Below are 13,578 nucleotides of genomic sequence, written 5' to 3' on the forward strand. Positions count from 1 at the left end.
ATATTATATTTTAACTTAATAGCTTATGAAGATGAGTAGGAGGAGTCTATTTATTTAGTCCTTGAAAAGTCAGGGAAAGAAGTTTAGGCTTTTAATGTTACATAAGTAAGACTTCAAATAGTAAAAAAAAAAATAGAGTTTTGGAAAGGGTATTAACATGATAAAACAGTATTTGCATAGCACAAATCTGGAATTATATGGAGCCATTAGAAAAGCAGGACGTGGAATTATAGAATCCTGGCGTCTAGGTATTAGGTAGAAAAGGCGGGGGTTAAGGAGATGATATTGGAAAAGAAGTGGAATTGAACCCCAGAGAGAAACTTTGAGAGAACAATGGCTGGACTGCTAGATGACTGGGCATGAAGGATAAAGGGGGAATATGTATTCTAGAAATACCATTCCTAGTTTATGTTCCCCCACCCGCTTCTCTCTCTTTGTGTCTCTCCCTATCTCTGTCTGTCTCTGTCTCTCCTTCCCAAGACCCTCCAAGCTCCTCCACAGATCAGTTATTTTATTGGGATTAGGGGCCACTAGTTAGGAATTACTATTTTTGTCTAAGAACTTGAGGTTTTTCAAATGATTTGGAAAACTGTTTTTTTTCTTTGGGTGGGGAGATCAGTTTCATAGTCTCAGTAATATGATGTCCGTTCTGTTTAAATAAATAAATTGACCATTCTGCGTGGTTTCATACATGTACTTTTTAAGGACTTTTCTAATTAATAACAAAATTACAGCACAATATAACTAAGAATACCAATCTGTTATCTTGCCCAGTGTTAACTCTAAAGAACCTTCACTGAACTCAACTGAGCCTTCCTTCCTTGTCTGAGCAAACACCTGGAGGGGGAAAGGGGTTTATGATTCTCTAATGATAACAATGTCTCTAGATCTTAAACTTTCTCCCCAGGATGAGGTAGAGAGAGTGAAAATACAAGTGTGAAGTACTCCACAGTTGAGGGACCTGGCAGTACTGGAAAAGCTTGGAAAAGTGAATTATTGGAAGCCATTTAATTCATATCCTTCGTTGTGTTACACACTGAGTCATGCACAATGTCCCCAAAGTACATAACTTCATCTTGGCCCTTAAGCGATGGGTGTTTTTTCTACTTATTTTAACATTGTGTGAGCTTTTAGAAATTCTTCTAAGTTCTCAGTATTTATCATGGAACTTAGTGTTTCAAGGTTCTTTTTGGTCTTTCCTTCTCCTTAACATATATTCCTCTCAAAGCCTCCTCCCGAGTCCCTTAATAATGTGTACAACAAGATTTAGCTAAGATAATTACATACGATTTTTAAAAATAAATTTTAATAAAAATGCAACCAAAGGTGTCAACAATATTTTTTTTTCCTAAGCCTGTTTTCTATTTGACCTATGAGTGGTTTACTTTAACACTGGACATACGATTATTTCTTATTGATAAAATTAGAAAGCTTTATTAAGTTGAACAAAAATCTTAAAAAAGTATAATCAGAAGGTGTGAATGGAATTGGTTTGGCTTGAGCAATATATAATATCTTTATCTCACAACTTGATTATAATTTAATGCTCTTAAAATACTTTACCTATTTCTAAATCAATAGCATTATAAATGCCTTTCTCCACTTTTCTGTTCTAAATCAGCTGAATCACTAAGCCCACCCAATGTTTTCTAAATTGCTTACCGTATTTCTCCTATCAGGATATATAAGCACTGTTTGTTAGTCCATGTTCACTCTGTTTCTTACACTGCACTGCAAGTCCAGAAATCATCTCTTTTGAGGTTATTGTATTACTGGACTCTTAGTACTTCATGAAGAATGAATTGATGTCATATGAATTTTGCTGAATACTACTTTTATATTTTTTCCTTGATCTTCATATTGCATTAAAATACATCTTCTTTCAAGTTTTTTAATTGGATAAGTGTTATTTTTAATTTAAATAGAAGTTATTTAGCTATAAAATATTACTTAAAATATTTTTCTATGGAATTAAATATTAAGAGATTATACCAGAAGACAAATGTTAGCAGTGTATTTTTCAGAAATTATTTTAAGGTCACAGACCACCTAAAAAGAACCTATTTTAGTATAACATCGCAATTAAAAGAATGTTATCTGTGACCAGTATGCAGATCATGAAAACTATTGGGGCTTGTCAGTTACTTTTGTTTGCAGTTAGGATCAGTGATGTGATTAATCATGGGGATTTTTGCTTCTAGATTGTCATCCCATGCTCATATTTGAGTTATAAGGCACTATTTCCATTTTTTCTAACTTTCGTCTTCTTATACTAACTATAATTGTGAACGTCTGTGTAGTATTTGCTGTATAAGTAAAGGTTTTCCCCAAACCAAGGGATGCTAGGTTTTAGATTGAGTTTTTCTTTCTAAAATCAAGTTATTTGTAAATTTTAGAAACTCTGCATGAATATTTAAAAATTGTGTCACCTTAATACCAGGAAATTGCTAAAAGCCCTCATCCTGATATAATGTCTCATGCATCATCTTTTATGGACATGATCTAATATGAGGATAACAATCTGCAGGATAAGTGTTATTACTCCTGTTTTACAGGAAAAGCAGGAGTTGACCCCAGAATGACCATGTCGTGGCTACTTGGCTTCAGGTTTCTTTTCTTTCCACTGTTCCTCAGTTCTCAAGTAGGCAGTTTAATACTGTTGGGATTTCACAAAGAAAGCTGTAGACTAGAGATACAGTGATAAATTTATTCGTGATAAATCTACACAACTTCAACATTTTTTTTTTTTTACCAAAAACGTGATTTTTAATAAAACTGTTGAAATGATTTGTAAGTGTGGGACACTGGCAGTATTGCACGAGCATTATTAGCAGTTTTGCCTTCTTTACCCTTACCTGTTTCATAGGAATAGGAATTTCTCTAATGTCTCAAGAATTCCTGGATTCCTGAGACAGGATTCCAGAAGAGATTTCTCTTTTACCTGTGTATTTTGCATTATTTATATGAGTGCTATTCAGAGAAATAAAATGCAAGCTGAGTATGTAATTTTAAATTGCCTAATAGCCACATTTTAAAATATATATATAAACATATATATAAAGAAATAGGTGAAATTAATTTTACTTGTATCTTCTATTTAAACTCACATATCCAAAATATTATTAGTTCAACATGTAATCAGTGTTATAAAATTGTGATATGTTTACATTTTTTTTGGTACTAATCTTCAAAATATGGTATATATTTTATACTCATAGCACATCACAGTTGAGACTAGCCATGTTTCAGATGCTCATTAGCCAGTAGCTAATTGGACAGCATGGGCAGGCCTATGTATTATAAATAGATATAAATAGATCTGGTTACTGGATCTATGACTTATCCAATACTCCCCTGACACAAGGTGTTCCCAGAAATTAACTAGAGGCTTCTTAATGGTAGGAAACAAGTTATTACTTTATATCATCAAAACTGAAAATACAAAAATGTTTTATATTCTATTCCAAATAAATGAAAATGTACCCAACTTACAAAAGTAAATGTTGTACTTTACAGAGAGGAAGGCCCTGGAAAGTATCAAAGAGGGAGTCTTGAAAATCAAAGAAGAACCATCTAAAATACTCTCTGGAAATAAGTTTCAAGACCGGTATTTTGTTTTACGAGATGGGTATCTCTTTCTTTACAAGGATATGAAGGTATTTAATATATGTAGTATTTGAATATGTATATACTTTTGTGTGAGTGTTAACATTCTTATTTCATGCCTCTCAGCCCTCTCTCTTGGAAGTCAAGGCCTCTAGTAAATAAAATGTACAGTAAGCTGATGATTACTTTCAGCCTCTGGGATATGACATTAATGCAACTAGTAACACAGTAAAGAACTCCCTATACGGCCTTTCTGAGCACCTCATATTTTTTCGGGCAGAGATTGACTTAAGTTCTAAAGAAAAGTCTAATATGTGTTACATAAACTAGCATATAAATCAGCATCTCAGTCAATAAAATTAAGAGAATGTGTCATGCCTTAAGGCAAAAGTGGCTTGAGTTTAGCAAATGGAAATTAATAAAATGTAGAATAAAAAGGCAAAACCCAAATGCTAAATCTGATTAAAAATTAAATCAGATTAATATATTTCCTATACTCTTGAATTAATTAACTCGTAATATTGTATTTATTAATTGAATCTTACTGATGTATCCCAATATGTTTGAATTCCCTAACAGCTTTTATTAATGAATTGAGGAATGGAGAGAGGACTTAGAGATGAAAAAGAGGGAGTATGTATAAGAATATTGAACTTAGCATCAGAAAACCTCAAAACCGCCAAGTTGGTTGTGTGAATAAGAATCTTAAACTGTCATCCATCATTTCTAGATCTGTAATATGATGATGATAGTATGAGTCCTGCATGCCAGATTGTTGTAATGCTTAAATAAGAATATATATAAAAGTTCCTTTTCAAACTGTGAAACATATATATATATATATATATGTATATTAGCATGCTCATCAAAACAGCCCACTAAGAATATGAATAGGGAAGTTCCAGCCTGAGAAAAATCTATTCATAGTACATATATCTGAAAAGGGACTCATTTGCACAATATAAAGAACTCCTCCAAATCAACAATAAAAAGACAACCCAATAAAAATTGGGGCAAAGTATTGGACAGACATTACAGGAAGGAAGACATAGGAATGGCCAATAAGTGGTTGAACCAAAAGTGCTCAGCATCATTAGTTATCAGGGAAAATGCAAATTAAAACCACAAGCTATACCATTAGTACAACTAAAATCATAAGAGTGACAACATCTAATGTTGACAAGGACGTTGATTAACTAAAACCCTCATCAGTAACTGGTGGAAGGGTAAAATCACACAATTACTATTAGAAGTTTTTTGGCAGTTTTTAAAATTAAGTTATTCATACATCTACCCCATGATTCAGCAACTCTATTCCCAGGTATTATATCCACTAAAGCACTTGTTCAAGAATATTCATAAGCAGCTTTATTTATAAAAGCTGAAACCTGTAAACATTCTAAATGCCCATCAATAAGAGAATGATATATTCAGACAATGGAATAATATTCAGCAATAAAAATGAATGAATGCAACCACACGGGTGAATGTTCAAATCCTTGCTGAGCAAAAAAGTTTGACCCAAAATAGTACCATATGAGTCTGTCTATAAAAGGTCTAAGAAGAGGCAAAATCATTTATGGTGATGGGAGTCAGAAAGTGTTTGCCTGTGGTGTGGAGAAGGTTTTCTACTGAAGCAAGGACATAGGGTCGGTAGGGTACTTTCTAGGATAACAGAAATAAATGTTCTCTATCCAGTTTTGGGTGGTGGTTACATGGGTATATACAGTAACATTTCTACTTCCTTGAGATTCAAGCAATATCCAAGCAATTCTTTTAAATGTGGAATGACGGCAGGACCTAAAGCTACTTTTTTCCATTGAATTCTAATATTCGCTTGAGTAAGCATTGCTTGCATATTTCAAGCGTGTGACGCTTCACTATGTTGTGTTTTGGAGATCTATAAAGAAGGACCAGACTAGTAACATCTATTATTTAATACTGTATTGTTATGAAGGAAGAATTATTAAACAGGTTTCCAAAGTTCTATAGCCCCATTTAGTTGTGGCTTCTACTGAGCTCTCCACACACTGACCACTGTCCTGTATGTTCCTCCAGCAGGGAAGCCTCCAGGTGGGCATAAATAAATTTTAGTAGCATTCTACTTAGTGTATCCATTTCACGTTCATGTTCTTCAAGAACAGTGGAATGTCCAGGCAGGGAGCTAACAAAAACAGCACTGAATTCCGCAGCCCTTAATCCCTCCCTTCAGAGGGCTGTATTATATACTGGAAGTCACACTTTGTTACTCCATCTGATAAACCTAGCAGGGAATCTGTGTGGGTATCAAACGATTGTTACCGTTTATTATCATTTGATATCATTCTTCACTTTGTTCAGTGCAGGAAGAGTGGAGTTTGCAGAAATAAGGCATTTAAGAATTTGGGATTAGGTGAGCCAAACACATCAGATTTTAAGGTTCATGAACTGTAGGTTTATGTTCATGAAAGGAAATGCTAAACTTCACAGCTGCTTATTCTAGCCATCTAGAACTCAATCTGATTGAATTTTGTTTGGTTTTCTTCAATGCGTCACCCATCTTGATCTTCATTAGACTCATTTCCTTCATCCTTGTCCTTCCATTTACATGTTGGTTAATTGTCACTTGTGTAGTTGGATATCTGCTTAGGGTATTTTAAAATCACCATGGACTTTTTAGTCCCATTAAGGAACCTACGCTTCCATTGTGTAGCAACAGAAGGTTGCTAGAAACAACTAGTAGCAATAGAAGTGCAGTCATAATGGCCCCAACTAACATTCAACCCGTTAATCCATAAAAAGCAGAGTTCTATATATTTCGCTTTGATTATCGCACTTTATCTTTACAATAATCCTATGAAACTAGTGCTATAGTTATTCCCCCTTGACAGATGAAGAAATGTAGTATACCAAGATATTACATAACTTGCCCAAGATCACTTAGCCTATAAGCGATAGAGTCAGAATTCATTCCCAGATGTCTATTTCCAAAGGCTTTATGCAGAGGCTTTATTGTTTCTTACTATAGAAACAATAATTTGTATTATTTTGGCTTGGTGTTATTGCTGATGGAATTTTATTTAAAGAGGATAAGTGTTTTTCATTTTAATATTACCAAATATTTTCAAATATGACACTTTACACAATTCAGGTTTTTTATAATGTTTTTCCCCAAGCTGATGTAAATTTTAAAACCTGCCACAAGGAAGCCTGTTCATGGAGAAATTATTTTTTTAAGATGAAATGATTTTGTAATTGAGCTAAAGAATTTCATCCCTTAACAGAATGTTTTTAAGAATTTGTATCTTTTTGAAAGTATCATCCTGCTTAATCTAAAATAATTCATACAAACTGGTAGACAGTAATAGTATCGAGAGCTTGCCTGAAAGACAGTGTTCTTTTTTTTGACATTTGAATTTTTTCCCCATGTTTATTGAAGTATAATTGACAAAAATTGTATTTATTTGTTATACAACGTGATGCTTTTGATATACCTATACATTGTGCCATGATTACCACAATTTAAGCTAACTAACATATTCATTACCTCACATAGTTTTGTGTGTGTATGCACTTGTGGTGAGAACATTTAAGATCTACCCTCTTAGCAAGTTTCAAGTATACAATACAGTACTGTTAACTGTAGTCACCATGCTGTACTTTAGATTTCCAGGACCTATTCATTTTACATAACTGAAACTTAGTACCCTTTGATCAACACCTTCCCATTTCCCTCACTCCCATCCCCTGGAAACCACCATTCTACTCTGCTTCTATGTGAGTTTGACTTTTTTAGATTCTGCATATAAGTGAGATCATATAGTGTTTGTCAGAAAGATAGTGTTCTTTAAAGACAATGAAGACATTTTATTTTTGTCACAGTGACCTCAGGTTACGGAATTATAGTCTAAGTGTTTGAAAGTTGTATTTATGCATCTGTCAGAATCAATTAATGCAACTGATATTTTAATTTGCACATTAAGGCAAGCAGATGAGAGACTTGTGGTTTTCCTTTAAACTCAAACTACTGTTATTTTCAACACATGGTGTTATTTTGCTGGTTATTTCTTCATGTTGCTGGTCTTTCCCTTTTAATATTGATGGTCAAGTCACTGGCAGTGTTTGCTTTTCAAATGATTTTACAGTAAATAATCAATAGTAAAAAAACTCCTAGCTTATTTGAATAAAGATTTGGCTCTGGTTTGACAGTTGCCCTTAATATATGTGTGCTTGTACATATTTAGAAAATGATTTACTGAGAAGGGAGTAGAAATTACAAATTGAAAAGTGTATTTAAAGAGACTATGTGTTAATTAGAGATAATTTATGAATGCTCATTAACAACAAATTAGGGTAATACACAGAGGAAGATATATTTTGTTTTGAGAGTTTTCCCTGCACAGAAAATGTTAATTAAAATGTTTTCAGACTTGATTTACATAAAAGGTGAGAAGTTTCAACGAATATTATCATTACACTATTAATGGTGTGAAAACAGCAAATGGGGAGGGAGTGGTCGTTAAAAGTTGCATGCACTAATAAGCAAACTCTTCTTAGTAACAAGAATAATTTTTTAAGCACACTAATTTAATTGGCTCAGTTAAAAATTTTACTTTGAAATATACTGCCTGTAGCAACATACTATACACTTCATAACACCTCAACTTTTTGAAGAAATACTCCAGAAGGTACACATACCTAAAGAGTTGTAATAAACCAACAGTAAAGTTATAATGCCAAAAGAGATTTCTTTTAATAGAACTTTGCATTAGGATCCTTACAGTTCCTATTTATGCTTATTCAGTTTAAAGACTGAAACTGAAAAGGGTTTCTTTCCACCTTGGCTGAACTCATCTTAAATTATGGCATCTGTGTTCTCTTTGGACAGGATAAAATACAAAGTCATGAGCTGGCATGTCCAGGGTGGCTTGGGAATCAGTTGTATTACTTCAGGCTCTCTATCTATTGCCAACAGTGTTTCAAAATATAGGCAGTCCTGGGCTTATCAATGCCGTGTATAAATAAGACTACTTAGATCAGGCACAGTGCTTCTCATTCTTAAATGTGCAGGTCCCCTCTACCTGTACTACTGGAATTGCAGCCTCTCACCTGACCCTGCTGCTGCCTCCATTGGGACTAGCAGTCTAAGCTTTGAGGAGAGACATTAACCACAGATGTAATCCGATTGAACCTCTGACAAAGGTATCCAGGAGTCTGTGCTACTATATACACTCCTACGTTCTCCTCTCCTTGACTCTTTCCTATATGGAAAACTTACTGAATTACAAAGCTACCTCACTGTTCCATATCAGACTTCAAGTGTTATTCCTTAACATTCAGTAAAGTAGCAAGCTAAAAAATCAATACCCCCAAACCAAACACATAAACTACCAGAAAATGACCTTAAGAAGAAGAGGCTTACATGAAGAAGACTACAGAACTGCACTGATAGAAATGAAAGAAAATTAATGTAAAGTCTACTAATATTGATCTATGGACTTCCCTGGTGGTGCAGTGGTTAAGAATCCGCCTGCCAATGCAGGGGACACGGGTTCGAGCCCTGGTCCAGGAAGATCCCACATGCCGCAGAGCAACTAAGCCTGTGCGCCACAACTACTGAGCCTGCGCGCTAGAGCCCTCGAGCCACAACTACTTAGCCAGTGTGCCACAACTACCGAAGCCTGCCTGCCTAGAGCCTGTGCTCTGCAACAAGAGAAGCCAAGGCAGTGAGAAGCCTGTGCACAGCAACGAGGAGTAGCCCCCACTCACCGCAACTAGAGAAAGCCCACGCCCAGCAACGAAAACCCAAAGCAGCCAAAAAATAAATTTATATATAAAAACACAAAAAGACAAAGTCTACTAATATTGATCTATAGGTTTAATGTAATTCTTTTCAAAATCGCAAAGGGAATTATTTTTAGAACTTGGAAAAAATGATTTGATAACTCACCTCAAAGGGTAAACAGAGAAGAGTATTTACAAACATTTTGGGGGACATAAAAAGTAAAATAATTGTCAAGTATTTCCCATCCAACTATTTATTCATACAGTAAAACTAAAATAGGTTAGATAATATCCTGGCATAAAAATGAACAGAGATAGCATTGGTAACATAAAGTGAGGTAAAAGATGTAACTGTTTATCATAATTTATTTTTGATAATTATGCCATCATAAATGCATGTCTAAAGAAAGATTTGTTTAATAAGGACTGGGATAATTGTTAACCAAAGTTTTTCAACTTAAATTCTCATCTATACTGTGGACTAACATTCAGTCCATAACAATATTTATGACCTTTACTTATTCACACTGTATGAAATGTCATGCATTTTTGTAGAGAAATATGAATATATTTGAATATAGGGTGCTGCCCCAGACAACACTGGTGGTATCATGGAGTTACAAAATACATTGCACATGTATTTTTTAAGTATGAAAAATTGAAAAATTATCAATTCTCATATACATCTGGTCCCAAGTGTTTTGAATAAGGAATTATTGTATGTGTGTGTTTGTATATATACACACATATGTAATCATATGTATGTATCCAGATTTATTTAAATTTATAACATTTTAATCAAAACAATCTTCATTTACTAAAAATTTGGTATTACATTCATGAAACATTGGAGAAACTAATAATTCTAAACTCGATTCTTAATACTTAAGGAAAATAGAAGGATACTGATAAAATCTGTTTAATTACAAATTTACCTTGTTTTCCTTTACAGAGTAGTAAACCTGACAAAATGTTTTCTCTCAGTTCAATGAAGTTTTATCTTGGAGTAAAAAAGAAGATGAAGCCTCCAACAAGGTAAAGCTTGGAAGGGAAGAGCTGTTGAAAAAGTTACAGGAAAGTATATCTGTTCAAGGACTTAGGGATCAGTGGCATTAGTCTAACTTGTTATAAGTTAAGCTTTAGAAAGATTCCTTAAGTTGCCACAGACATGTGGCAGGGGACCTATGGCAGATCAAGGGAACCTGTGTGGGTGGATGAGGAGGGATGATGATGTTCCCACTCAAGTCAAGCTACTGGGTGATTGCATCTCCTCTGTGTAGAACAAGAAATCCCCAGAAGGCCCTGTCTACTGAGAAGCACATGGGTTTCTCCACATCCCATTCCTTGCTCAGTCACAGCCTAGCGATGTAAGGAATGTTCCAAACAAGTCTACCCAAAGGAAGACAAATGCTGCCCTCCAGCCTCCATGGCTTTTACATCATCTTGGTCCTGGCTTTATAATTTGCCCCCTTCGTTTTGCTGAGTTTGGTAATAAACCCACAGCACACAGATGGTTGAGAGGAAGTGGACCCTTCTTAAATATTATGTTTCTCATTAGCACTTGAATCAACCCAACATTCGAGTTATACCACACTTTCTCATCACGGATTACTTTGATTAGCTAATTAATGTTTGCACTAATACTTTTAATATCATGAAATGCCATTTTAATGAACTGCATATGATTCAGATTCTGTCACTGAAAATGTCCTCACTTTTGCCTCTGTGCTTAATTTCTAAGCCCAGCACATATATCTGTGTTGTGACTGGCACATTCTTTAAAATTTCTCACAGTATCAATAAGTAAATATATATATATTATCTTATTTTGGCCATTTTCCTAGACATCTGGCCTTACTCAGCCCCGAATATCCTGTGAGAGATTTCCCCCACTGCCGCATAACATCATGAGACCCTTTCCCCCTGTGTCCTTCAGTGTATTTAAATTTGTAGCCAAATACCTCAACATTTATCATTTACCTCTAGATAAATGATACCCAATGAATCATCACTTGTGGGTATCAATTCTGTTATGCATTCCCACCATTAAATATTACCTCCTTAACATCTAATCCTGTGTATTATCTTGTAAAATGAATCATTTTTTTTCCCCATGTGATGCAGTTGGGGATTGACGGCATATTCTGAAAAACATCTCTGGTAAGTTAACAGCCAGCAAGTTTTGGATTTGATATATTGATGATACAGGATTAGTATTTGGCAGATAGATCTAGAGACAGGAAATGTTTCTTCTAAGTGAAGTTAAAATCTTTTCTAAATACTTTGAGCCTAAGAAGAGGAAAGTAGATTTGCTTCAGGGTTTAGGTCTATTTCAGTCTCATGTATCCTATTTGCCACTGCCTGTAAAGAGAAGCTACACATGATTTCTTCCTACTCATTATGTAAATGAGGAATCTCTGGTTTTATGGGATAAGCAGGCAAAACTCAGTTTTAAATAAAGGATAATAAGTCACCAAAACTCAGAGTAAAAAATAAAAAATCTTAGTTTCAAACCTGTTCTTTCCATAGAGGTATTTTTTTTTCTAATCCATTTTGAGTTTATTTTTGTGTATGGTGTTAGGGACTGTTCTAACTTCATTCTTTTACATGTAGCTGTCCAGTTTTCCCAGCACCACTTTTGAAGAGACTGTCTTTTCTCCATTGTATATCCTTGCTTCCTTTGTCATAGATTAGTTGACCATAGGTGCGTGGGTTTACCTCTGGGCTTTCTATCTTGTTGCATTGATCTATGTTTCTGTTTTTGTGCCAGTACCATGTTGTCTTGATTACTGTAGCTTTGTAGTATTGTCTGAAGTCAGGGAGTCTGATTCCTCCAGCTCTGCTTTTTTTCCTCAAGACTGCTTTGACTATTCTGGGTCTTTTGTGTCTCCATACAAATTTTAAGATTTTTTGTTCTAATTCCATAAAAAATGCCAGTGGTAATTTGACAGGGATTGCATTGAATCTGTAGATTGTGTTGGGTAGTATAGTCATTTTCACAGTATTCATTCTTCCAATACAAGAACATGGTATATCTCTCCATCTGTTGGTATCATCTTTAATTCTTTCATCAGTGTCATAATTTTGTGTATACAGGTCTTTTGTCTCTCTAGCTAGGTTTATTCCTAGGTATTTTATTCTTTTTGCTGCAATGGTAAATAGGAGTGTTTCCTTAATTTCTCTTTCAGATTTTTCATCATTAGTGTATAGAAATGCAAGAGATTTCTTAATTTTTTAATTTTGTATCCTGCTACTTTACCAAATTCATTGATTAGCTCTAGTAGTTTTCTGGTGGCATCTTTAGGATTCTCTATGTATAGTATCATGTCATCTGCAAACAGTGACAGCTTTACTTCTTCTTCTCCAATTTGTATTCCTTTTATTTCTTTTTCTTCTCTGAGTGCTGAGGCTAGGACTTCCAAAACTATTTTGAATAAGAGCGGTGAGAGTGGACATTCTTGTCTTGTTCCTGATCTTAGAGGAAATGCTTTCATTTTTTCACCATTGAGAATGATGTTTGCTGTGGGTTTGTCATATATAGCCTTTATTATGTTGAGGTAGGTTCCCTCTATGCCCCCTTTCTGGAGAGTTTTTATCATAAATGGGTGGTGAACTTTGTCAAAGCTTTTTCTGCATCTATTGAGATGGTCATATGGTTTTTATTCTTCAGTTTGTTAATATGGTGTATCATGTTGATTGCTTTGCATATATTGAAGAATCCTTGCATCCCTGGGAGAAATCCTACTTGATCATGGTATATGATCCTTTTAATGTGTTGTTGGATTCTGTTTGTTAGTATTTTGTTGAGGATTTTTGCACCTATATTCATCAGTGATATTGGCCTATAATTTTCTCTTTTTGTAGTATCTTTGTCTGGTTTTGGTATCAGGGTGATGCTGGCCTCATAGAATGAGTTTGGGAGTGTTCCTTCCTCTGCAACTTTTTGGAAGAGTTTGAGAAGGATGGGTGTTAGCTCTTCTCTAAATGTTTGATAGAATTCACCTGTGAAGCCATCTGGTCCTGGACTTTTGTTTATTGGAAGATTTTTAATCACAGTTTCAATTTCATTACTTGTGATTGGTCTGTTCATATTTTCTATTTCTTCCTGGTTCAGTCTTGGAAGGTTATACCTTTCTAAGAATTTGTCCATTTCTTCCAGGTTGTCCATTTTATTGGCATAGAGTTGCTTGTAGTAGTCTCTTGTGATGC

General features: G+C 34.6%; 1 protein-coding gene across 1 annotated transcript in view; it reads left to right on the forward strand.

Moving 5' to 3' along the window:
* The window catches only part of ARAP2 (ArfGAP with RhoGAP domain, ankyrin repeat and PH domain 2), a gene marked incomplete at both ends in the record, with an annotated part of 182,354 nt that overhangs the window by 144,400 nt on the left and 24,376 nt on the right, over positions 1-13,578 (forward strand). Inside the window, 3 exons of the mRNA XM_082653125.1 lie at positions 3,517-3,656; positions 10,322-10,404; positions 11,494-11,529. Coding sequence (XP_082509251.1) covers positions 3,517-3,656; positions 10,322-10,404; positions 11,494-11,529 — 259 coding nt within the window. The remainder of the gene's footprint in view (positions 1-3,516; positions 3,657-10,321; positions 10,405-11,493; positions 11,530-13,578) is intronic.

Source organism: Grampus griseus (assembly GCF_964374135.1).
Source record: "Grampus griseus genome assembly, chromosome: 4".
Classification (NCBI taxonomy): domain Eukaryota; kingdom Metazoa; phylum Chordata; class Mammalia; order Artiodactyla; family Delphinidae; genus Grampus; species Grampus griseus.